Source organism: Dermacentor silvarum, chromosome 10 (assembly GCF_013339745.2).
Source record: "Dermacentor silvarum isolate Dsil-2018 chromosome 10, BIME_Dsil_1.4, whole genome shotgun sequence".
In the NCBI taxonomy this organism is placed as follows: Eukaryota; Metazoa; Arthropoda; class Arachnida; order Ixodida; family Ixodidae; genus Dermacentor; species Dermacentor silvarum.
In genome coordinates this window covers 107,328,491-107,352,495 of record NC_051163.1, presented here as the reverse complement: position 1 = coordinate 107,352,495, position 24,005 = coordinate 107,328,491, and the positions used below count along the sequence as shown (strand labels likewise).

The 24,005-nt window shown below is 45.9% G+C and overlaps 1 protein-coding gene across 1 annotated transcript in view; it reads left to right on the top strand.

Moving 5' to 3' along the window:
- Window positions 1-1,171: 1,171 nt before the first annotated feature.
- Window positions 1,172-24,005, top strand: part of LOC119431746 (ATP-binding cassette sub-family C member 2) — a 49,629-nt gene continuing 26,795 nt past the window's right edge. The window contains exons 1-6 of the mRNA XM_037699217.2: window positions 1,172-1,342; window positions 3,027-3,102; window positions 3,559-3,796; window positions 5,562-5,872; window positions 13,051-13,377; window positions 23,862-23,963. Coding sequence (XP_037555145.2) covers window positions 1,224-1,342; window positions 3,027-3,102; window positions 3,559-3,796; window positions 5,562-5,872; window positions 13,051-13,377; window positions 23,862-23,963 — 1,173 coding nt within the window. The 5' untranslated portion in view covers window positions 1,172-1,223. The remainder of the gene's footprint in view (window positions 1,343-3,026; window positions 3,103-3,558; window positions 3,797-5,561; window positions 5,873-13,050; window positions 13,378-23,861; window positions 23,964-24,005) is intronic.

Genomic DNA, 24,005 nt, shown 5'->3' with positions numbered 1-24,005 from the left:
ATGAACAACGATTGAATTTAATGGCCTAACCAGTTTCAGTCATGTTTCAGTAACTGTTGGTGCACCCAAAAACGTAACATGTTTGATCAGACTTGGTTTCAAGGCAGCGCCTGCTGCGCGCGGCCCGGCCGCCACATGCCATACATTCGCGGCGCAGCCGCATGAAGGCGCCACCGGTCCAAATTCATCCCGCGCCCGGTGCCTATACGGACGTCAAACGGTATATGATTCACTGCGACCTTTGTCAGAGGATCAAGATGTCGACATCGCGCCTGCAAACGCCGCGTGCGCAGGCGCAGATGGCGAGATGCAATTCAGACGAGGTGCGCATCAACTCGATCCCGAGGCTCCGCCGGTATGGTGGCATCATCTAGTTAAGGCGTCTGCAACGCAGCGTGCGCAGGCGCCGACGGCGAGGTGCCATTCAGACGAGGCGCGCAATAAAAAAAAAACGCGATACCCAGCTTCCGCCAGTATGGTGGCGCCATCTAGTTAAGGTGCCTGCAAACGCAGCGTGCGCAGGCGCACGCGACTAGATGCGATTCAGACGAGGCGCCCAATCAACGCGATTCCGATGTGAGATATGCGCCATGTATTCTGGGTACCTCTTCGGTACGCGTTATGCCGTCTCCCCGCCAAGGTACGAACCGCTGCTGAAGAAGCGAATCGTAGAGATACGTGCGCGGCTACAACCACCAGGCCTCATCGGGCTCAGCAGACTGCTGTGCAGATAGCATTACAAGCCTTAGCTCACCGTCGACGCCTGGCGGACAGTTCAGATCGTTCTCGTCAAAACGAGGCGAAGAGACTGTCGTGAAGACCCTGGTGTGCGTGGTGCCGAAATTGGACCTACTCTTGAGCCGCTCCACCAGCTTACGCTGTGACTGTGCTGCGTCTGCAACGCAGGCCTGTGACTTTTTTTTCTCCCTCCTGACACAGTGATGGACACACTTCCTCGGTAAAGCTCGTCCTTCTTCTATGAAAAATTGTTTTTTTAAGTTCCGGCATTAGCTATCCAGTGCGCAGCGTCAGTGCGCGGCATCTCAGTCGACTCTGTTATGGATGCAGTTTTCTGCGGTCAGTTTTCTGCTGCCTCACGGAAGCCATAATATAAAACGAATAGCACTGCATGTATAGACTCATGAGTGGCGCATCGCAGACCCGCATAATGGTGTGCAACCAAGGCAGCTACCTGCGCTACATGGACAAGGTGGTGCTGGTGCATGGAGGGAGCATCCGCGTCTACACCAACGTGGACGACCTGCTCGCGGACCCCGACTCGCCGGAGACGCTCAGGGGACACGGCCCACGCCGAAGCCACGCACTCGTTCGACGACGAAGGGTAAAATTACACTCGTCTTGCTTGTTGGCTTGGCTTGTTATACATTACATGCTTGTTATGTGGCTTCAGTGTAGAATTTTGTGATGTACATGTCGCCGCAGCAAATGACTATGGACTTTTGTGCAGAGCGGCCAGTCGGGGTATTCGTTGACCAACGCCTGTGTACTTTGTTTCAGCTGCACGTCAAAGACGTTCCGATGGTCAAAATTAATTGAGACCCTTCCTAAGGCATTTTGACAGCCATTGTTTCACTTTGGGGTGTTGAAATCAGTCACTCAATAAGTCAACTAGTCAATCAATCGAACAAACAATCGATTGGTTTTTAAATGTGAAGCTTTTCTTGCGAACATTTGCTACTTCGACACTATCTATCTATCTATCTAGCCGCCTACGTCTTTGTTCTGTTATGGTCGTTTTGTTAACTTGGTACGCACCAAGCTTGCCATACTATGAGAAGAGTATATGACGAACATAAATGGTATGTCATGACATGAATGTCATGAATACTACATGACATGCGTGTCATGTTGGCCATGAAACAGCCGCCTACATCCTGGTGTTCTCATGGTCGTTTCTTTAACTTGGTAGGTACCAAAATTGGCATAGTATGACAGGAGTGTATGACGAGCATAAGTGATAGGTCATGACATGTGTGTCATGTAGGTGTTGATAATGAGCCAGCGAAAAATATTAACACTCAAAAACCACAGGAATGGGTTCGGACGTGGGCACTAAGTGAAGGAAACAATAAAAGATGGTGGTAGAAGTCATAGTCCTGAGCATTATTCAGCCAAAATGTCAATGACTCAGCGAAAAACGATCAACACTCAAAAGCCACTGAAATTGTTTTTGACGTGGGTACTAAGTGAAGGAAACACTAAAGGATGATAGTAGACGTCATAATCATGAGCATGACTCAGTAAAATGACAATGACTCAGCAAAAAAATGTTGCCACTCAAAAACCACTGAAATTGGTTCGGACGTGGGCACTAAGTGAAGGAACCAGTAAATAATTGTGGTAGAAGTCATGGTCATGACCATGACTAAGCAAAAATGAGAATCACTCAGCGAAAAATGATTAACACTCAAAAACCAATGGAATGGGTTCGGATCTGCTACTAAGTGAAGGAAAAGGCTAAAGGTTCATGGTCGAAGTCATAGTCATGAGCATGACTATGGCTTCCGCCTTAAGGTCTCTTAAGCGTAGCTAAAGGGACTCTTCAGGACTCATGACATGAATGTCATGACATGCGTGCCATGTAGTTCATGAAAGAGCCGCCTACGTCTTGGTGCTCTCATGGTCGTTTCGTTAACTTGGTAGGCTCCCCGCACACTGCTTCGCATAACCTCGATTCCCACAGGGCGTGGGATCTGCCGGCTTCTTTAGTTGTCGATTGTAATTGTAATGCATTCAATGATTGCGTTAAGCATCACGCAGCAGCGCAGATGCTACAGGACCACGGGAATTTTTTCATACCAAATAAATTTTATGAAGTATTTAAGCCAAAACTGAACTCATTTTATTTTCCCAGCCACTGCAAATGAACGGCCTCCTAGGGTACGTGCTGCAGCTAGCAGTATTATCGGCCGTAGCAGCCGTTTGCACAAGGCCGCCGTAGAAAACTAAGCACTTCAACATTTCATCATCATCAGTTTGCAGCACCATATTTTTTTTCCTTACAGCACAGAGACTAAGGGAGGTCAAGAGAACGAATCGGCGGGCCGTGTCACTGAAAAAGAACAGCAAGGTTCGAACAAGGTGTGTATCCGCCTTGACGCACTGCAGTGCCAACGAAAGCTTCGCAGGTTCAACTGACTCATGCTGATAAATTATAAACTTTGGAGCTGAACGTGACTGCTCCAACGCCACAAAGTGTCATTGTTTTGATATGTATCCATGGATAGTTATGTTATTCGAAACAAGAATACTTAGCTGTGCAGCTTTTCTTTATTCGTCTGGGTTGCCACGCGGTATAATGTAAGAATGAAATTACATGTAAGTACGGAGGTCCGTTTCATGTAGATACTGCAGCGGCAGCTTGTGAAACGTATTTCCCGTGAGCCATATTTCAAGTTCATAGGTTGATTAATTTTTCATTACGCATCTCTTCGTACAATTTCGCGAACGTTCTCCCTATTCTACCTGAACAATATTCATATACGCGGCGCCGCTAATAACGTTCCTGTGTTGTCCTTGTGCGGCCGTGACTTGCAGTCGGCGTTCAACATTCTGTGCGCCCTGGTGCGGCTGTCCGGCTGGCAGGCAATGGTGGCTCTCGCAGTGTTCGCGCTGAGCGCGACGCTCCTCACTCTCCAGCAGCTGTGGATCAAGGTGTGGACGGACGTGTCATCGGCCCACGACGAAGAGACGTCCGAGCACGACGACGACGACGCCCTCGAAGCGCATCGGACCTCATGGGTAGGGGTGCTGGTCGGACTGTGCGTCTTCGATGGTGAGTCCCTTCTTTTCCCCTTACTTATTTTCTCTCGCTCTCTCTCTCTGCTTGATAGTCCATAGACAACGCGCCAAGACGCTCGCACTAAGTCGTGCTCCTCAAAGGGCCTCCATCACTATAGTGCTCCCTGAAGAGCGTGGCTTCTGAGTTTTAGCCAAAGTGGTGTTATTCATGTTGAAGTCTACTTTCTACAAGATGCACTACATCTCCTTTCTGTAATGTATACCACTCCTTGCCGTAATACCTTCAGGCCAAGAAATTATTGTAATAAATGAATAAAAAAGTGAACATACAGAACGCTTCTCCTTTATTTTTCCGGGGGATTTGCCCGAAGGTATATGTGATAATAATAAAAACGGGGGGGGGGGGGGGGGGGCATAAAGTAAACGCATACAGGCGTACTGTCTGAAGAACGCACTACAGCAATGACCCCATTTGTTGTTCGTTATTCAAAAGGTGTAGTTTCCTAAAGCATTTGGCTTCAGTTTGGCCTCGCTGAGCATCTTGTGCCTAATATCTTGAGTACCTGGGCGGGGTGACGGAAGGTGATCAGTCTACTTCATAGAAGCACGAGCTGGGCTCTTTGGCACGTTCCAGTACTTCCGCTTGCTGATCCCCAGGCTCATGAGACTACAGCTGTCACGGCCCAGCCGGAAGTCTCCCAAAACAGACTTCCTCAATTCCGGAAAGGTTGCGGTAAAGGAAGCGGACACGCGGCAGTATACGCGCACGTGTGTCCCTTCGGGGGGAGTAGGCTTCTGGGCTTGCAGGAGAGCTCGGTGGTCGGAAAGTGGCGAGCGATGTAAAATCTCCGTAACTTTTGGTATTTATCTGACACACTCGGTGGCATCGTGTCTGGCTTCTAGTTCTAGAAACGAGAAACGCGGCGTTTCAGTGCTAGAGGCCGCTTGCATACCTAATTCCGAGATGACCAGTGCTTATTAACTATGCTTGTCATGTTATTTTCTTTCTTTTTTGACAACGTTATATTTTTTATTTCTGAACCTAATAATGCACCCACACGACCAACCACCCGCTGGTAAATGAAGCAATTATTCAAATAATTTTGGAGGAATCAGGAACATCGAAAAGCTCCATCAGATAATGGTACATTTCATCTCATTATTGTTCTCCCATCCTTTGCATTAGAACATATTCTTCTTTACGTGTCACGCTGCATTTTTCCGTTTCTGTGGTTCATGTGTCGGTGTGTACAAGAGCGTTGTGGTTGGAATGTGGCACTCGCGAGGAGCCTCATTTGCTAGTGGTCAAGAACGTTTATATTTCGTGAACATGTATGTTCTGTGCACGTCAGCATTACAAGTAATGTCCTTGTATTTTTTAAAATTATTGTTTCTGTTACAACCACTATGAGTACAACTATGTTAGAGTGTAGTAGCTGCAGCGCCTCGTATAGGCACTAACATTTCGTTATATAAAGTTAACAAAAATGAATGTTTGAATAAATGAAACAATTGGCAAATCAGTTTCTGCGGAATCCCGCAAGGTGCAGAGAGTATCTCGAGAGGGAAAAATTGTCGTCCACCCAAATATAGCACGAAGCTAGAAAAGGACGCTTCGTAGTTGAGGAAAAATTTGTCCTGGCCCAGGATTCAAACCCGGGACCAACGCTTTCCTGGACGGTCGCTTTACCATCTGAGCTTGGTGCTACATTTGAGTGGATGACAGTTTTTTCCCCTTTAAATGAAGTAATTAATTAATGATTTATCTAAACCCCGGCCCGGTGCTTGGTGGCTTTCAGTGGTGTGCCGAATAGTCGGGGGCCTCCTGTTGGCGGCCAGCAGCCGCTGCCTCTCGGGGCGTCTGCACAGCGCCATGCTGCAGCACGTCCTAGGCAGTCCGGTATCACTGTTCGACTCGTCGCCCCGGGGCCGAATCCTGAACCGGTTCTCGGCCGATATGGACTTCGTGGACTCGCGCACCTTCCTGAGCGGCAAGCAGACCGTGCAGAGCGTGCTCTTCACCGCGTCCAAGGTGGTCGTCATCGCCACCCAGTCGCCCAACGTGCTCGCCGTCGGCGCAGTCGCTGTGCTCGTCGTCTTCTTCGGACTGGTCCGTGCTTGATCGCGCATGCGCGCTCTCGTTGCAGTTGAATACTCGCGAAGCGCGGTGTTCACAAATGTGTTCTGTGGAAGCTCTTCCCCGGCTCGAGTTTGCTACTTTCCTCAAATTGAAAACACAGCCGTTCATTACCGTTTCACGGTGACTTATAATCACGAGCTACTTCCTATTTCCGCAAACACAGCTTAACTCCAATGCAGTTGGTTGGACGGACGCTGAGAGCACATCATCGCTTAGTACTTATTCATTCATCATCGCTTAGTAACCTCAACCGAGTGTTGGTGAAACGCGCTAGCCACTTCTTTGCAAAGGTGGCGCTCGAATCTGTTCTCTTGAGTGCAGGTGGAGTGTTGAGTGATGGAACGTTCTTGAATGCAAGAGTAAAAAGAAAGGTCGTACTTGGCGCTCTGAAATGCACCAAGTGAGATCCAAGCGGATGTCAGTGCTCCTGCACTTCAATGCGTTAGTCAGCACTCCTAAATCAAGTTCTCTCGGCAATTTCGGAACTTAGTACTCGGAGACTTTCAGCAACTACATAACTGCATTGGATTTAAGGTGTGTTTTGTCAAGTAACCGTCCATCGACGGAACTAGCGACCTTTTTAAGCACAAATTTATAAACATCAATGGAGGCTCGGCGCTGCCATTACTAGGGGGAGTCGAGATAGTCTAGTGTAGGTCGGCTATAATGAAAATGAGCGTAAAATATTCTTTATAGGTTTAATCGCATTTCTGGAGCTCAGTGCGCTTGGTCATTATCAGGGTTGATTAAGGGCAAAGCTTACTTTTTTCGAGCACCAACTGCGGATAGACACCATAAACCGACGTCTTAGATTTCAAGATATGTTGTCGCGTACTACCGCCATGTCTGGAAACACTTCCATAAAACGGCCAAGTTGAGTACGTTTTATAATATGACAAAGCGTTGTGAAAACGTATACCTGAATTTAGTTTCTGCAGGAACTTCAAGGACAAATTCACTACCTTTTTTTTTTTTTTTTTTACTTTCTCCTATGCCTTTACGAAGCCTCTGCTCCTCGGTCATATTCACAAGTGTGGCGGTTCAAATCTCTAAATTAAAAGCGGACTTTAATTATCGTTAAAATATTATTCGTGCCTAATAAACATTTCTATTAAATACATAACAATAGCGTCAAAATTGTCTTCGTATGAATAGTCGGGTGGAGGGGGGTTTGATTAGGCCTTCAGAATTGTTGTGGGATGGTGCAGTTACGGCTAATCTCAATGAAACCGCAGACCACAGTTGCGCCCCAAGCGATGTGGTGTCGGGCATGCTATTTTCACGCAATCACATACAGCGCACGAATGCTACAATCAACTTGCAGTCAAGCGTTATTTCTTTCACTCAGAGCAAGCATTCACAGAAGGCGTGATGCAGTAGTTCTCTTGATGCCGATGTGGAGCCCTGCAATCAGCACCAACATCAGGAAGAAATACGCTTTCGGCAGCAAGCATTGTTACTACAAAATATAACCACCATTCTAGAAATCTGTTCTATGCCCTATAGTATGCTTCCAAACTTTCCATCCATACACATAATTTCTCAGCCTTATTACAGCTAATTTAGAGGCAACAGTTACAGCGCAAATCCGTATTGGTCCCTGAGGTGAACATCCTCTACGACCTTGGCAAACATCGTGCAGTATTTTGTGCACCTGTATGTCAAAAAACTGTGAAAGATATTAAATAATAATAACCCTCAGTATTAGTATAAGGGTGATGCTGTTGAAATGCTGCTTTACCGTTAAATATCAGCTATTCTGCCAAGCTCCGTGGATAGTAGGAAGAACCATTCCGGCCCTGTCGTTACACTTGCCTATTATCACGAGTCTGCTTAACTCATATAGCTACTATTTTTATTTTTGATTCGACAACGTTTCCATGGTGCTTGTAAAAGTGTTGCTTTATTTATATTAAATTTTGTCCCAGATCAACAATCCCGTGTTAGAAATAGATAAAAGAGGCGTGTTTGGAAAATAATTTGCATTAAAAGCGAGAACGGTGTCTTGTGCCAAAATAGGCTCAGTGTGGAAAAGAAATAGGATGTAAGAGTGTAAGCTCCTATATTATGTGCCGTCGTGCGGCAATATTGCACATATTTCGTAAATATGCATTATAATTGCTCAGCATCGAAAAAAAATTAGGGGGCACAGGCATGCTATCTCTGCTTCTCCTTCCGCTCGTAAAACTAAACTTCACTTCCTACCATCGACACACTTTCGCTTTCTTTTTCTATTTCATGATGCCAAAGATCAGGAAACATAATAAAAAACCGTATTAAATCACTATCACCCGAAGTCAGTGTGCTGAATGTCAGCGACAGCTTTTTTTGTTTTTCTTCATTTTCAAAATCGCAACAGATTTCCAGAGCACAGTAAATCGAATATTTACATCAAAACACTATAAGTCAAACTGCAATGGCGTTGTCATTACAATATTGCTCGAGCGCCCTCAAGTGCGCTGCTCAAGACAGCCACTGTCTTGAGCATCACGGAAGGTTGTGCCTTCCGTGATGGCATAAAAAAACCGCCCTACAGAAGCTTCGTAAGCAGTGGAGGCCAGGTGATATAACATTGTGAATTGGCAACTAAGCAGATTGCGGGGGTGAACTAATTGTTCGGTCCTGAGGTTGAGCGCAATGGGAGCTATCGAAAAAGCCTGTTTGTTGATAATTTCTCCTCTGTCGGGCTATACCACACAGCAGTGAAATGGCAGACCGTTATAGCCTGCAGCCAGTAGTTCTAATTCCTTGTGAACCTAACGTAATCTAAAAGCTAGCAACTGCCCCAGCGTACAGCGAAGATTTACACTAGGACACTCGCTATCCATTAGCGCAGCATGAACTTCCTAGCTTTCAGTGCTTGCGCTTCGTGCCTTCCTTTGCATTGCGTCTTTGCTGCGCTATACCTTGTTACAAGTGTGTCTAACACATTAGGCCATGAAAGAAGCTTTACTATCGAAGCTAGTAAAACGATCGAAGGGAAGCAGTTTAGGCAAATCCATGTACGTCCCATCATCTTTGTTAAACCACCATACTTACAGCTTCCGTAGACAGTGAAGCCGGAATTCCGTCTAGTATTTTACAGTGAAGCTGTCTATGGCTAGGGTTCCGTGCATTTTCGTTCTGGGTGAACAAAAACTCAGATCCCGAATTTGATGCAAAATCATTTCATTCTGTGCAGAAGCTTGTACGTCTCATCACTTGGATATGCATTTCGAGCAAATTAGTTATCAATAGGTACCATTTTCAAGATCAGTAGACTCTCAGGTAGATAATAAAGGTGTCACAAAGATTTGCCGCTACGCGACAGGCGTAGGCCATGTTTAGGTTCGCACCACCCTCTCTTTATCGGCATTCCTAGCGCATGCGTATCTAGTTTCCTTCCCTTCCGCTCTCGGGAAGCTCCACGGGACGCTCCTCGGGGCGGCGGTCCCGACGTCCACGTGAATGTATATATATATATATATATATATATAGAGAGAGAGAGAGAGATTGAGAGGGAGAGAAACTTTATTAGACAGGCAAACATTATAAGGGGCGGTAGTCGGAGCCCCTCAGTCCAGGGCCCCACTGTTATTTGCTACTGGCAGATCGCGTTCACGACTGCCAGGGCGTACCTCCTTTGATATAGCTTCCCTTTTGCCTCTGCATACGCAGCTGCGTCCGTATAGTACGTATTGTACCTAGCGTTATTGGAGTACATCGATTGAATATGTTGTCCGCGTGCTTTGCGCCTTTTCTTGTTGTACTCAGGATGCATCTTCTTTCTGAATTGGAGCTACTGCAACTTTGGATCTCACCGAAGGAGGGAGAGGTACAGCCTGTTCGGTCAGATAAATGGGGTATGCAGGGATATTAGGTCGAGCCAATATTTACTACCAGTTTTTGTGAAGCTGTGGCGCTCCCTTTGTCGCATCAGAGTGGCCTGCCTCATTTCGTCGCAAGTATTGTGTAATCCCAAAGCTAGCATGCTCTCCGTGGAGGTACATTTAGGCAGGCCCAGAGCCGCCTTGAAAGCTGTTCGAATTATCCTGTTGGCCTGCATTTCCTCTTCTCTGTTCAGGATTTGGCATGGTAAGCCATACGTGATTCGACTACTCACTAAGGCCTGCACGAGCCTTAGGGTATCGTTTTCTCACATTCCCGCCTTTCTATACGTCACTCGACGTATCATTTGGGCTATGTTGTGGGTTGTGGATTTGAGGGTTTTGAGCATCTGTGCTGCTCTCCCGTCGCTCTGAAGCCAAAAAACCAGGACTCCCATCGTGGGTACCTCTCGGACCGTTTGGCCCTCAACCTTTCGCATGTATCCGGATGACCTCGGATTTTTCGGGCGCGCACTTCAGCCCACTCGTCCGGGAAAATTTCTCCACCGCTAATACCGTCGTTTAATATCTCCTAGGGCACCTCTGCTCGCCCACAGCGTGATATCGTCCGCTCAGAGCGTGTAACCTAGGTCGGGAATGTGATCTCGATCGCCGCACGCGAGGCGACACATCGCCAAGTTGAAGAGCAGAGGAGATATTATCGCTCCTTGAGGGGTTCCTTTGCTACGGATTTTAAATATCTGCGTTGTGATTTGGCCAATACTGATGCTCGTCTCGTGGTTGAAAAGAAACGCCCTTATGTAATTGTAGGCGCGCTCACCACAACCCGCGAGTTCGAGTACCTCGAGTATTGCGGCGTGAGAGACGTTGTCGGAGGCTCCTTTAAGGTCTAGTGCTAGGGCTAGTCTCTCGTCACCGTATGGTATATTAGTTAGAATTTCGTCCTTAAGTTAGAAGATCGCGTCTTGACGCAGTAAACGCGTGCGAAATCCTAACATGGAGTCTGGGAACCAGCTCCGCTCTTCCAGGTATCGCTGTAGTCTGCTGTGGATCACCCTCTCATATATAGAGCTTACCCAGGCAGGACATGAGCGATACTGGCCGGAGTGTATCGATCGAGGGATTCTTTTTTGCTATGGCGATCATGATTATTTTAGCCAATTTCCATTCTTGGTGCGAGTCTCCCTTGTCCCAGTACTCGCTATTGAAAATATTTGTTATTTTCGCTGGGCCCACCGAATGCATGTTTCGAATCATTGAATTTGTGATCGTGTCTGGGTCCGGTGCCGTGTTTTTAACTGCTGCTTGCACCGCTTAGTACACTTCCGCGTACGTTATTTCTTCGTCTAATTTAGGGTTGGCCTCTCTCACGTATGGTCTCGTCGTATAGGGCGATCCCGCCACGGGTGAGGGTCCTATGTATTTGTTCTGAAGGACATGGACTAGTTCTTGGTCTGTACCCTCGAAGTTGTCTGCTATGATTTGGAGCTTCTTGTTACTCTCAGTACGTGTACTCATTGGGTCTAGCATGCTCCGGAGTGTTCACCACGTACTGGTCGTTTCCAGAGTCCCTCATAGGGTTCCGCCGAACGTCGCCCACTCGTTTTTAGCTAGTTCGTTGGCGTGGCCTTAGGATTTCTTTCCCAAAGAACGATGCGTTGTCTCGGGTATTTGTTTAGGCGTTGTCTTTTCCACCTCTTGACGATTTTCCGCCTCTCTTCCCATAGGATGACAAGGTGAGAATGTATCACCGGCGCCTCTTCGGTGCGCTCAATGGCTTTGGTGGTGTCCCCGTGCACTTGTTGAAGGAATTGAGTCCATTCCCGCATGTTGGTCGGGGCGGTATCCGACTCCTCCAGCCCCCTCTGGAGTTCTCTATAACGAGGCGAGTCGGTTAACTTCGTGGTTCCTATTGTTCTCCGTATGTTGTGTGTGGAGAGTGCTATTCTGATTATGTCGTGATCGCTTCCCACGTTTTCGTCGATGAAAACCCATTGTACGTCTCTGACGTTAATTGTAAATGCGCGGTCGGGCACTGTGTCTCTGCTCACACTGTTACCCACGCGTGTCTGTTTTCCAATTGATTGATTGCCCGTAAACACAAAGCCGTGGTGGGGTGCTCAAGTCGGAACCCACTGGGCGATGTTTTCGCGTATCCTCATAGTATATGGGGTGCGTTAATGTCGCCAACTATCACCGCCTTATCCCTGGTGCCCGTTATATCCTTTGTTGCCAAGAGAATTTGGGGTAGATCATCCCTTTGCTTTTTGGGGAACTGTACAGATTTGTGATTATTGTGTGTAGCTTACGTTTCTTTCGCATCACACTTATAACTATGGAATCAGTATCTCCCTCAATTTGTGGAAGCGTTAATCAGTGAGCGTTTATCGGCTTGCTGACCAGCGTGGCGACCTTCGAATTTTGGGGATATCTCAGGGTGTATAGTATCTCTGCATTTTGGCCGGCTTGGCTCCGACCTCCTGCAGACTTATCACGTTGGGAGCGATTTCGAAGTTTTTGATAAATTGACGAAGTGCTGCCGCTTTCCTGGAAAAGGAGCGGCAGTTCCATTGCCAGATCTCCAATTGTTCTGAATTTAGTATTCGTTGTGGTTTCATAGTGTGATTAGCCATGTTGCTCACGCTTGTTGTATGCCCGTGACGTTTCCGCGTCCGAGGCGGCGGATTCTGTTATGCAGTGGCTTATTTTAGCTTTTGCCGAACCCGCTCCAATCACAATCATATACATTCGCAAAAAACACGAATGTATATAAAAAACCACAAAGGCAAGTTGCCGTTCTTCATTTTGAATTTCACTTCTGTCATCGTAATGAGGAGTCCGCGTATAATCAGGACTCCTGAGAATCAGCGTGCACACGAAGAGAGACGACAGGAACAGAGACGAGAACGCAATAGTCGGCGGCGGGCGGCAAACAACACCGATGAAAATGTGTTCGTACCTTTGTTTAAAATTCTGCGTCACCTCTGTGTCGTGTGATAAACAGCTTCGCTGGTCATCCACCTTCACAAAGTGTAATGGCCCATGATTTTTTGTAACAAACTTTATGGTCGATATTTAAGCATGCAAAGTAAGGATTATTGTCCTAAACACAACGCACTTGTGGACACAAGCATAACCACAAAAGCAGACATAACACAAGCGGTGACAAGCAGGGGTGCACTCAGCGCTCGCGCTTCTGCGTTTTTGTCTTCCACGGCGTGTCCACAAGAGCGCCGCTTTTATAACAATAACGGTCACGCAACTAGCCCACCAATATCACTTAAGCAAGTTGTAATAACTCGGCGCTCGTCCTGTTCGCAGAAACTATCCGTGAGCGCCTCCTACAGGGCGCGCTTCTTCGAGAGCGTGGTGCTGTCGCGTCTCCTGGCGCACGTGACCGAGACGCTGGAGTGCCTGAGCAGCCTGCGAGCCTATGGCGTGGTGCGGCGGGCCTGCGACCGCTTCTGCCACCTGGCGGACGCCAACACGCGTGGCTACTCTGCCTTCTGCGACACTTACAAGTTCACGCGCGTCATCACCTCCACGTGCGGGTTCGTCGTCGTGCTCGCCACGCTGCTACTCAACGTCGTCTTCGTCGACAAGTGGGACTCGAGCCGCATCGGCCTCGCCATGAGCTCGGCATCGTCGGTGAGATATTTTCTGTGAGAACATGGCCTCCGAGAGTGTGGTGGCGTGCATCGCCCGATCTCGGAGGCTATGATTTGAACATGGGGTTTAATAGAAAAGTTACTCGAGGAAAATCTAGCACTAGTCTCTACGGGAAGCGGCCAACATTGCGTTTCAGCCAGCATGGAAATGATGGACGGCGCATGTATTTGCGGAAACATTGTCCTTCTTGCTTCATACGGCTTGATAGCTTTGCAAATTATTCTTTTTCAACAAAATATTGCGTTAAGAATGGCATGCGCGTAGAGGATAATTCCCCCTTGTTTTGCTTAACAACTATGAGGGCTCGGAAGTTCAGAAAAATAAAGCGTAATAAATAACATCACAATAACGTTTCAAGCCACGAGCACGCGAATAAGCAAATCCATGTAATACCCATCATTATCATGGTAACTGAACAATGGCAGCACCAGAGTTATCTATGGTAGCTTTTGTAGGACAGCCTATGCATTGAAACACAGCACGTAAAACACGCGATCCATCGGCCGGAGGATGGCTAGCTTGTCAAGCACGTTGGTAGCTTGTTTTGTGTCCCGAATTTTTGACATTCCAAGGTTACCCGCGAAATATAATGCACACCGTAGATGAGGGTCCGGGTTTACTTTAAGCACTTGGAGCTTCTTTATTGCGAACCTAGTGCGAGGCTACAGGAGCGTATTCGCGTTCTGACAACTGTAAAACGCAGGCTCGTGCGGCCGGAAACGGAGTACGCACGTTGTTCTAAGCCGTGTTAGGTCATAACCGCTAAACCACCGCTATAAGTGGAGTTGAAACCAGTTATCTGTAACGATAATTCGGCGGTCTTTATGGGCCGATCTCAAAGATACTGCAATCAAAAAAGAGGGCCGTTCTTGGTACTAGCCACTGAGTGTGTGCCATTAAGTATGTATCACTTTTCATTGAAGCTCTTCGACTCCAAGTTGGGTCACTGGGTATCACCACTAACAACACCATGCGTTGCACTCAGCATTAGCTCTCAACAAGTCGCAAAATCATTAAACGTTCGCAGCATAACAGCTATATGATTCATAGCAAACATTGTCTACCAAACCAAGCATGTTTGTCATCACGTCGATGTCAATAGAAGTTGATTCCGCTATCATTTCTTTATTGCACGTGCCCAGAACCTTTTCTCCGAGGGAATTTCATTGTGTAATTGAATATAAAGACGATTTGTAATTGGTAATTTGCGTATATTCATCAATGTCGAATTTCGCAAGTAATTGACACATATGCAGGTAATGTTCCGTTTATTCTGCCATCACTAATAACAATAGAGAATGATACTTTCCTCTTCTTCTCATCCCTGTCCTTCTTCTTTCTTCTCGCTCACGAAGTCAGTCATCATTTCTTTATGGTCATTACACAGCCCCCCCCCCCCCCCCCCCTTGATCGTCAACTCTCCTGGGTTGACAAGGCACCACATTGCCGACCGATGGCATCACAGTCGCGTTTTCTGGTCCAATGTACAAAATAGATAAGACTCCTTGTTGGCTGGCTGTCTACAGCACAATATAAGGACCCGTGAAATAAGCTTTTGAGCCTTGCGAACTTCTTCGAAGCAGAATAAAATCTCCTACTTTGATGTCAGGTGCCATTGTGGAGGGAGCACGGTCGTAATTACACTTCATGGCGACCTTATATTTCTCGTCCTCTTCTACCGATTTCTTGCGTTGTTGGAGGGTCAACACGTTTGTAAGGTCAAGAAGGTGATCAGCTGCAAGCCAGTTTGATTTCCCATGGTAAGCGAAATATGGACGCAGTTGTATTAGAGTGGTTATGGTGATTAGCAGCCACTTCAGCACACTTCCAACCACCTCGGAATTCCGGGTAGAGTGTGACAGCTTGATATCTGTTATCGCTCTCTCGACCAACCCGTTGGTTTCCGGATGATAGGGTGCACCAAAACAAAGTTGTATTTATTTTATTTATTTATTTACACAAACTGCAGACCAGAAGAGCTATTGCAGGAGTGGTGAATACAATATGTGGCAAATACAAATCGCAATACAAAAGAGCATACGTGAGTACATGTTTAACTCAGTAGCATCCCCAAATTCTTTATGTGGTAAGCAACGGATGGAACTGGGCAGATCATTCTAGAGTTCTATAGTCCTAGGAAAAAAAACTGCTTTTCAAAGGGTTGGTGCGAGCGAAAAAGACCGATAAGTTTCAGTGATTGCTGTTTCTCGGGATTAGAGTCTTTGTACGGGTCAGACAAGTGTTAAGAGAGGCATAATGTGGAGAGTAAAATAGAGAGTGTAGAAGTTTCAAAGAGTCAATGTAACGGCGGTGAGAAAGAGGGGTAAACCAAGCATGTGCAGATGAGTAAGCCTTGCAATTCTTGCTTCAGCCATTTCTTCTTTTCGCGGGACATGCCGTATCGTTTCTTCCGGACAGCAGTAGTGTCACTCAGCTTGAAAGGCAACCTTGGCCGCTGGTGGACACTGACGGACGCATATTAGTTTTGTATACTTGTTCGGCCCCACTTAACTTGCATTTACCAGCTTCGTTTTGTAGATGTAGATGTAGAGCCTTGGAGTTACTGGCACATACCCACTCTGGGGGATTGGCCAAGAACCGGGTAGTTTGAAATAACAATCAGAAGGGAGATGTATTCACCCCATTGTTTCAACCGAGTGCTCCACTTCTACGTCTTCGCGCCATGATATATTCATTATCATCCTATTCATGTCAGGCCGATCCAAGTGAAAACTATGCGGAATCCTATACAATGAGTGCCTCGACATCCATCTTGGTGCCTTGGTAACCCACGTATACCTTAGCCCATATATCAAGTGCTCGAGAACTGCCATCATAACTACGCAGTTTAGTAACCTTGCCGATGAATGTCTCTTCTGGAGAAATCAGTCGGGGGTTGACAATGCTCACCGACGCCCCGTTGTCAAATAGGACTTCAGTTGGCCTTCCGATCACGGTCATTCTGGCATAAAGCAAAACCTTCGATTGACTTTGCCAAATGAACTATTTCTTTCGGCGCAGCCGGGTAGAATAGAGCGCCCTGATTGTCCCTGTCGTTCTGCTCGTGATTTCCTTTGAAGGCTGATTCTTGCAATGTGGTGTGGCCACAAGAAGCGTTACAGCAAGAGCACCTCTGGTCACACGTTAAGCTTGTGGCGGAGGAGAATCGGCCATTGGTGTTACTTGTCTCATTGTAAGGTGAGAACACATTGGTGGCGATATTCCTGAGGGAATGCAATAGTTGTTTTAACGTCGTGTGTGGTCTAGGAAAAACTTCGCGCTGAGAAATCTTCATTATCTCATGAATTATTAGCGCGACTACAGATGATTCAGATAGGTTCGGGTCGGCAAGTTGCAAGAGTCGTTCTTCAAAGTAGTAGTCGGCAGCTGTTCCTTCTCGATGCTAGAAAAAATAGCCTTGTCCCAATATTCAACAAAATTCTGGTCAAACGAAAGAGATTTTCCATTCGACACATGGTTCCGATGCATGGCTTGGTATCCTCAAATCGAACCACCTCCTAGCGTTTCCCGTAATAAAACGATGCCTATATTGTTAATGCGATCACAGTCATTCCACTTATATTGCAAGCATGCGTATCCAAAAAAATGCTGGCTCTCCCGTAATCGAGAGTATATGTAAGCATGAAATGACTACCTTATGACGTCTTTGTTGCCTGTGGTGCCGCCGCCTTCAACCGCTTTTCTTCTTCCAACAGTGCAGCGCACCCAGCGTCTGTCGCTACTTTTATTGCGATAGCAATTATATGGACACTCAAAAGCAGATTTCTGCCGTCGGCGTCGCCGTTGCCGTCGCCGTCGCCGTCGCCGTGAGGTTCCGTATGACGTCAATGGAGATGAAAACGTCGCCGCGCGCCGCCGAACGCTGTATGTGCGAGTGAAAGGGCGCGAGGGACGCGCTCTTTCACGGGGAGTGAACGCACGGCGGAGAACAAACGCGCGTTCTGCGCCGTGCTTCCTTAAGGGCTGCAGAAGTAGGCGTCTCTTTCCTCCTTTACAATCACCATATATGTAGAGCAAACGCGCCTTCTTCTCACGCACGAAAGGTCGCGGGGGGGGGGGGGGGGGGGAGGCGACGTTTAGCTGCGGCACCAAGTGCCTATTTATATCGGAGGCTCCGGCAACAGTCACCAACGCCGCAGGCATTTTCAGCGAACGCGGGCAAAACGCCGACGGCGTCGACAACAGTTCTGTGCGTTGCCGGTTCTGCTGCATGTCCAAGTTTATACAGCTGATAAAGCTAATATCATTACTCCGTATAGCTCTCTCCAAATTTGCTATCGCAATTGATGCTTCGCCTTTCAGGTGAAACTGCGACAACTTTTTTCTTCTGTCGCAGACCGCTCACGACTCACGGACCGCTGGCGTTCAAAAAAGCACAGGCAACCTCTCTATTTGCCTTTTGAGCCTCGCTATTGGAAATGACAAATACAACTTCAGCGTACTAGAAGTTACAGTTTGAGTGATGTAGTGAACAAACATTAGGGAGAAATCGGAAGCAATGTTTTTTGTAACTTGTTTGGGAAGTATCTAGCGTATGTAATGCGGTCCTGTACAGAGGGTTGAGGGCCAGAGACCGCGTTTTGTTAACTTTTGACTGGCTGCCCCCGATGATCTCGTTTGTGCCCGGATAACGGCTCTGGCTTTTGGCTCAAGGTCATTTGAAGGTCGCCAACAACGGGAGCTAAAAGCATTTCATGCTTAAAAACATAAGCCAGACCGAGGGTCTTGACTGCGTATCATCAAAAAAAATCATGAACAACTACTTCTCGCGTAGCATGCCTTGGGAAGTTCAACGCTGACGTTAAAACCCTCAACAGTCGTTCACTCTGTTGCATTAGCTGCTCCTGCGACCGCAAAAGTGTTTCACAACTCAGCTACTCCTTGCTCATTGGTTGTCACTGCGTCATGGCTACTTGATCTGTGGACCCACTGTTCGAGCTCGGTCGCCTGAATATCAACTCTTACTGAACCCTTGGAGCCTATTTCATCAAGGGTGATGTTAGCCTTATGAACTAGGAACGTGAAGAAGTCCGGTGTGCTGACTTGTTCTGGAAGGTCGATGGCAACGTCTCCATTTTCCTGGCATGTCTTGGTGAGTAGGTGGCTGTCCTCGTGCTGGGCGATCGTGAACGACACCCACATAGCCCAACACTGTGTGACTGCGCCAAAATGCAATGTTCCGTTTATTCTGCCATCACTAACAGTCATAGCGAATCGTCTTCTTCTCTGCCCTGTCCCCCTCCTTTCTTTTCGTTCACGAAGTCGGTCTTCCTCCTTTTATGATCATTACAATGCATACAAATCTGTTGATGTAGCAACAGATGACAATGTATTAGCATGCTTACCAATTCATTAGAGCAGCGATGCTTTGGCGTCTATTTCACTAATTTGTTTTTATACGTAAATTGCTGAAATTGATTGAAAAGAATTCTTAAAAGCAAATAAAGTGATAGTCTTTTTTATTTATGGTTCATTATTTTTTTTTAAGATTCCATCTGTTCAGAAAGGAAGTCTCCATTAAGGACGCGGTTACACTTGCCTACAAATGAATCACAAGTGGTTATTGGCTGAACACGCATAACGTAACAAAGCCTGTTTTGCTGCTGTCAAAACCAGACACCTATTCCGGCTTGGTCCACCAACTATGCCGTTTATTTTATAATGCTGAGTTGCTTTAAAAACGATAAACAGCACCCATATACACAGTACATACGAAATATTGAAGAATCATCCCTTCAAGCAGCTTTTCATCTTTGACTTCTTTTATGATGCAGCAAATTTTGAACCGCCTCTGACAATTTTTTTACTTAGCGACGCGATATGCTAGATGTCTTTATCTACAGCAATAAATTCCACACATAGGGATTTATCCGTGATCCATTCAAACAATCAAATTCCCCTCTTTGGTGCACACGTTTAGTTTTTGTAGTATGTGCATTTACGTTTTGTTAATATTCCCCTAGTTTAACACATTCACTTTCTCTGGAAATTGTTGGAATCGTTTACATCGTATATACACGTTTCTGCACTGTTGTACCCATGAATTCACTTTGTTTCTTGTTACTGGAAAATAGAAAAATGTTGTTGTAAATAGCGTAGGAACAGAGATAAAACCGATTGACCACGTATTTACCACAGACTATGACTAGTTTTGTACATGACAAGTGATTTGAACATGACGCTTGGGTGTTCTTTAACTTTCCCAGAATAATGCATCTACAATCATCATCATCATCATCATCAGCCTATATTTTATGTCCACAGCAGGACGAAGGCCTCTCCCTGCGATCTCCAATTACCCCTGTCTTGCGCTAGCCTATTCCAACTTGCGCCTGCAAATTTCCTAACTTCATCATCCCATCTGGTTTTCTGCCGACCTCGACTGCGCTTCCCTTCTCTTGGTATCCATTCTGTAACCCTAATGGTGCGCCGGTTATCCATCCTACGCATTACATGGCCGGCCCAGCTCCATTTCTTCCGCTTAATGTCAACTAGAATATCGACTATCCCCGTTTGTTATCTGATCCACATCGCTCTCTTCCTGTCTCTTAACGTTACGCCTAACATTTTTCGTTCCATCGCTCCTTGTGCGGCCCTTAACTTGTTCTCGAGCTTCTTTGTTAACCTCCAAGTTTCTGCCCCATATGTTAGCACCGGTAGAATGCCATGATTGTACACTTTTCTTTTCAGCGACAGTGGTAAGCTCCCAGTCAGGATTTGGCAATGCCTGCCGTATGCACTCTAACCCAATTTTATTCTTCTGTAAATTTCTTTCTCGTGATCAGGGTCTCCTGTGAGTAATTGACCTAGGTAAACGTACTCCTTTACAGACTCTAGAGGCTGACTGGCGATCCTGAATTCTTGTTCTCTTGCCAGGCTATTGAACATTATCTTTGTCTTCTGCATATTCATCTTCAACGCAATTCTTACACTTTCTCGATTAAGGTCCTCAATCATTTGCTGTAATTCGTCTCCATTGTTGCTGAATAGGACAATGTCATCTGCAAACCGAAGGTTGCTGAGATATTCGCCGTTGATCCTCACTCCTAAGCCTTCCCAGTCTAAGAGCTTGAATACTTCTTCTAAGCATGCAGTGAATAGCATTGGAGAGATTGTGTCTCCTTGCCTGACCCCTTTCTTGATAGGTAACCTTCTACTTTGCTTGTGGAGAATCAAGGTAGCTGTGGAATCCTTGTAGATGTTTGCTGAGATATTCACGTATGCCTCCTGTACTCCTTGATTACGCAATGCCTCTATGACTGCTCGTATCTCTACTGAATCAAATGCCTTTTCCTAATCTATGAAAGCCATAGAGAGGAGGAGGAATAAACTTTATTTAGGGAAATGAGCAGACGCTAAAATCGTCCGAGGTGGGCAGCGTCCCTAGTCCAGGATGCCGTCCTATCCTAGTCCAGGAGTCCAGGATAGAGAGAGGTTGATTGTACTCCGCAGATTTCTCGATTACCTGATTGATGACATGGATATGATCCATCGTAGAATATCCCTTCCTGAAGCCAGCCTGTTCTCTTGGTTGGCTGAAGTCAAGTGTTGCCCTGATTCTATTGGAAATTATCTTGGTGAATATTTTATACAATACTGAAAGCAAGCTAATGGGTCTATAATTCTTCAGTTCTTTAATGTCTCCCTTCTTATGGATTAGTATAATTTTGGCGTTGTTGCAGCTCTCTGGTACACTTGAAGTTGTGAGGCATTGTGTATAAAGGGCCGCAAGCTTTTCAAGCATGATATCTCCTCCATTTTTGATTAAATCTACTGTTATTTCATCTTCTCCAGCAGCGTTTCCCCTGGTCATGTCTTTCAAGGCCCTTCTAACTTCAGCGCTAGTTATAGAAGGAGCCTCTGTATCCGGTTCATCACTATTTTGAATGAAAGTAGCTTGGCTGTTTTGGGCATTGTACAGGTCAGTATAGAATTCTTCCGCTGCTTTTACTATGTCATCGAAATTGCTGATGATATTACCATGCTTATTTTTCAGTGCATTCATCTTGCCTTGTCCTATGCCAAGCTTTCTTCTTACTGATTTAATGATGCGTCCATATTTTACGGCTTCCTCAATCTTTCCCACGTTATAATTTCGAATATCCCTTACTTTTTTCTTGTTGATTAGTTTTGACAGTTCAGCGAATTCTATCTGATCTCTTGAGTTGGACATTTTCATGTTTTGCCGTTTCTTTATTAGGTCCTTTGTTTCTTGGGAGAGCTTACCTACTGGTTGCCTTGGTGCCCTACCTCCCACTTCAATTGCTGCTTCTGAGATCAACCTAGTTGCGGTTTCATTCATTACCTCTATGTTGTCTTTATCTTCCTTTTCTAAAGCTGCATATTTGTTTGCAAGCACCAGGCTGAATTGATCGGCTTTTACCCTTACTGCCTCTAGATTGGCCTGTTTCCTCTTGACTGATTTCACTCTCTCTCTCTTCAAATTGAGAGAAATCCTAGACCTCACTAACCTACGGTCACTGCACTTAACCTTACCTAACACTTCTACATCCTGCACTATGCTTGGATCGGCAGAGAGTATGAAATCTATTTCATTCCTTGTTTCTCCATTAAGGCATTTTCAGGTCCAATTCCTGTTACTGCGGTTCCTGAAGAAGGTATTAATTATTCGGAGCCTATTCCTTTCAGCGAATTCCACTAACATCTCTCCTCTTGCATTCCTAGAATCGATTCCGTAGTTGCCAATTGCTTGCTCACCATCCTGCTCTTTTTCCACTTTTGCATTGAAGTCGCCCATGACTAAAGTATACTGAGTTTGCACCTTTCTCATTGCTAATTCAACATCTTCATAAAACTGTTCTATTTCTTCATCATCGTGACTAGAGGCCTATCTACAGCATCTACTTGCAAACGTCAAAACATAACACACTAGGATAAGAATGAAAAGCAAGAGTGATAAGGGGAACCGAAGGGCTCATTTTTCAGCAGAAAGGAGCCCATATACACATCTTCCAATACGAATATTAAATATTGAATTTGAATAGTCAGACGCAGACGCATAGCAGGGATGTTTATTTCGGTATAATTAGCTGGGACGCCAGCATCACTAGTGCAAGAAAAAAACAGCTATCAGACACAAATGAGCAGTTTCAAATACAGGGTGAATAATTGCCATTAAAAACGCACGAATAGCCTCTCAGTATTTGCAGAGCCTATTTCAAAAATCACTTTCCTAGAATCAATGCCTGCAGTATGAATAGCTTTCCAGAAATGCTAAATAAATGGTTGCCGAAAAAAATCAAAAGTTGTGACTAAGAAAAGCTGCTAGAGGACTTGTGTGCCGTACAGACATATAAGCGGGCCCGTTGCAAGGAAAATATCCCTTGTTGTTGAGTAAAAGATATAAATGATACATGACAACATTGCCAAAACCACTAAAAGACAGTCTACAGGCAAAAACTCATATTTGTCATGTATACGGTTGCCGCGAAACCGTAAACAAAGCTACGTCTTATTGATTTAGTTTGCGCATTGCTTAGAAAGCTCTTGTTGTCTCATTTCTGATAATTTGCAATACTTTGCTTAGCAGAAAGAGAACAATAACTGGTAGGTTGTTGCGATATAGTTGGTCAGTTTCGATATTTCGAATACCGAGTAGTTTATTTTCGAATACCAATACGAATAGTTGTGTGTAATATTCAATTCGTATTCGAAACTTGAACTATTGCCCCACTCAAAACATTTAGAAACAACTATACGAAGCCAGCAGGGAAGTAGCCAAGCGTAAGAAAAATTAGCAGTTTTATTAAGATGTGCCAATAGTTAGAAGTTAGGGTTAATTTTACAATAATATGGGATTCTTTAAAGGTGAAAGGAAATAAAAGCAGAACAAAAGTCACCGACTCCACCGGCCCGAAGCGAACCCAGAGCTCGCCGAGCGCTCACGAGTGGGGTCGAATTCCACACCAAGAGCAGAGTCTGGCAACTCGAAAATATATCAGGGATGGTACGGAGTCAATGCAACCAGCATCAAGCAGCAATCGTATATTGGCACTTAGTTTTTTTGTTTTTTGTTTTATTTGTCTGAGCACGCGTCTCCATAGTGTGGATCAGTACGCACGCATTCCGTTAATTTTAGCTCGCTTGTTTGAGGAAGCTTACATCAAAAACAAAGATAGCAAAGCCAGGACACTAGTACTACAGTACAACAACCTGTTCAGGTTGCTGCAGTCGGTACCAGTCGGTACCTGCAGGTACCGACTGCACGTACCGGTAAATGCAGGTAGCAGTCCGTCTGTGAAACAAGGGATGCAGCTGCTTCGTGAATGGTGTGCTAAAATGTCCTTGGACTTCCTGTGGCAATATTTTCACCAGCGAATAGCCTTTCAGCGTGCCCCTCTCAGGCCTGCTGAGAGACGCAGTGGCATTGGCTGAAAAAATACCTTGCGTTGAGTCATGGGGGTTGTCGTATTGCTTCGCAGGTGCCGCTTGCCATGATGTACTTGTGCGTGCTCCTCTTCAACATGCTCCAGATGGTGGTCAGCTTCGAGCGGTGCCTCGAGTACTCGCAGCTTCCGCAAGAGGTGAGAGTCAGAAGCGCTGAAATGCAGAAGAATTAGTAACGG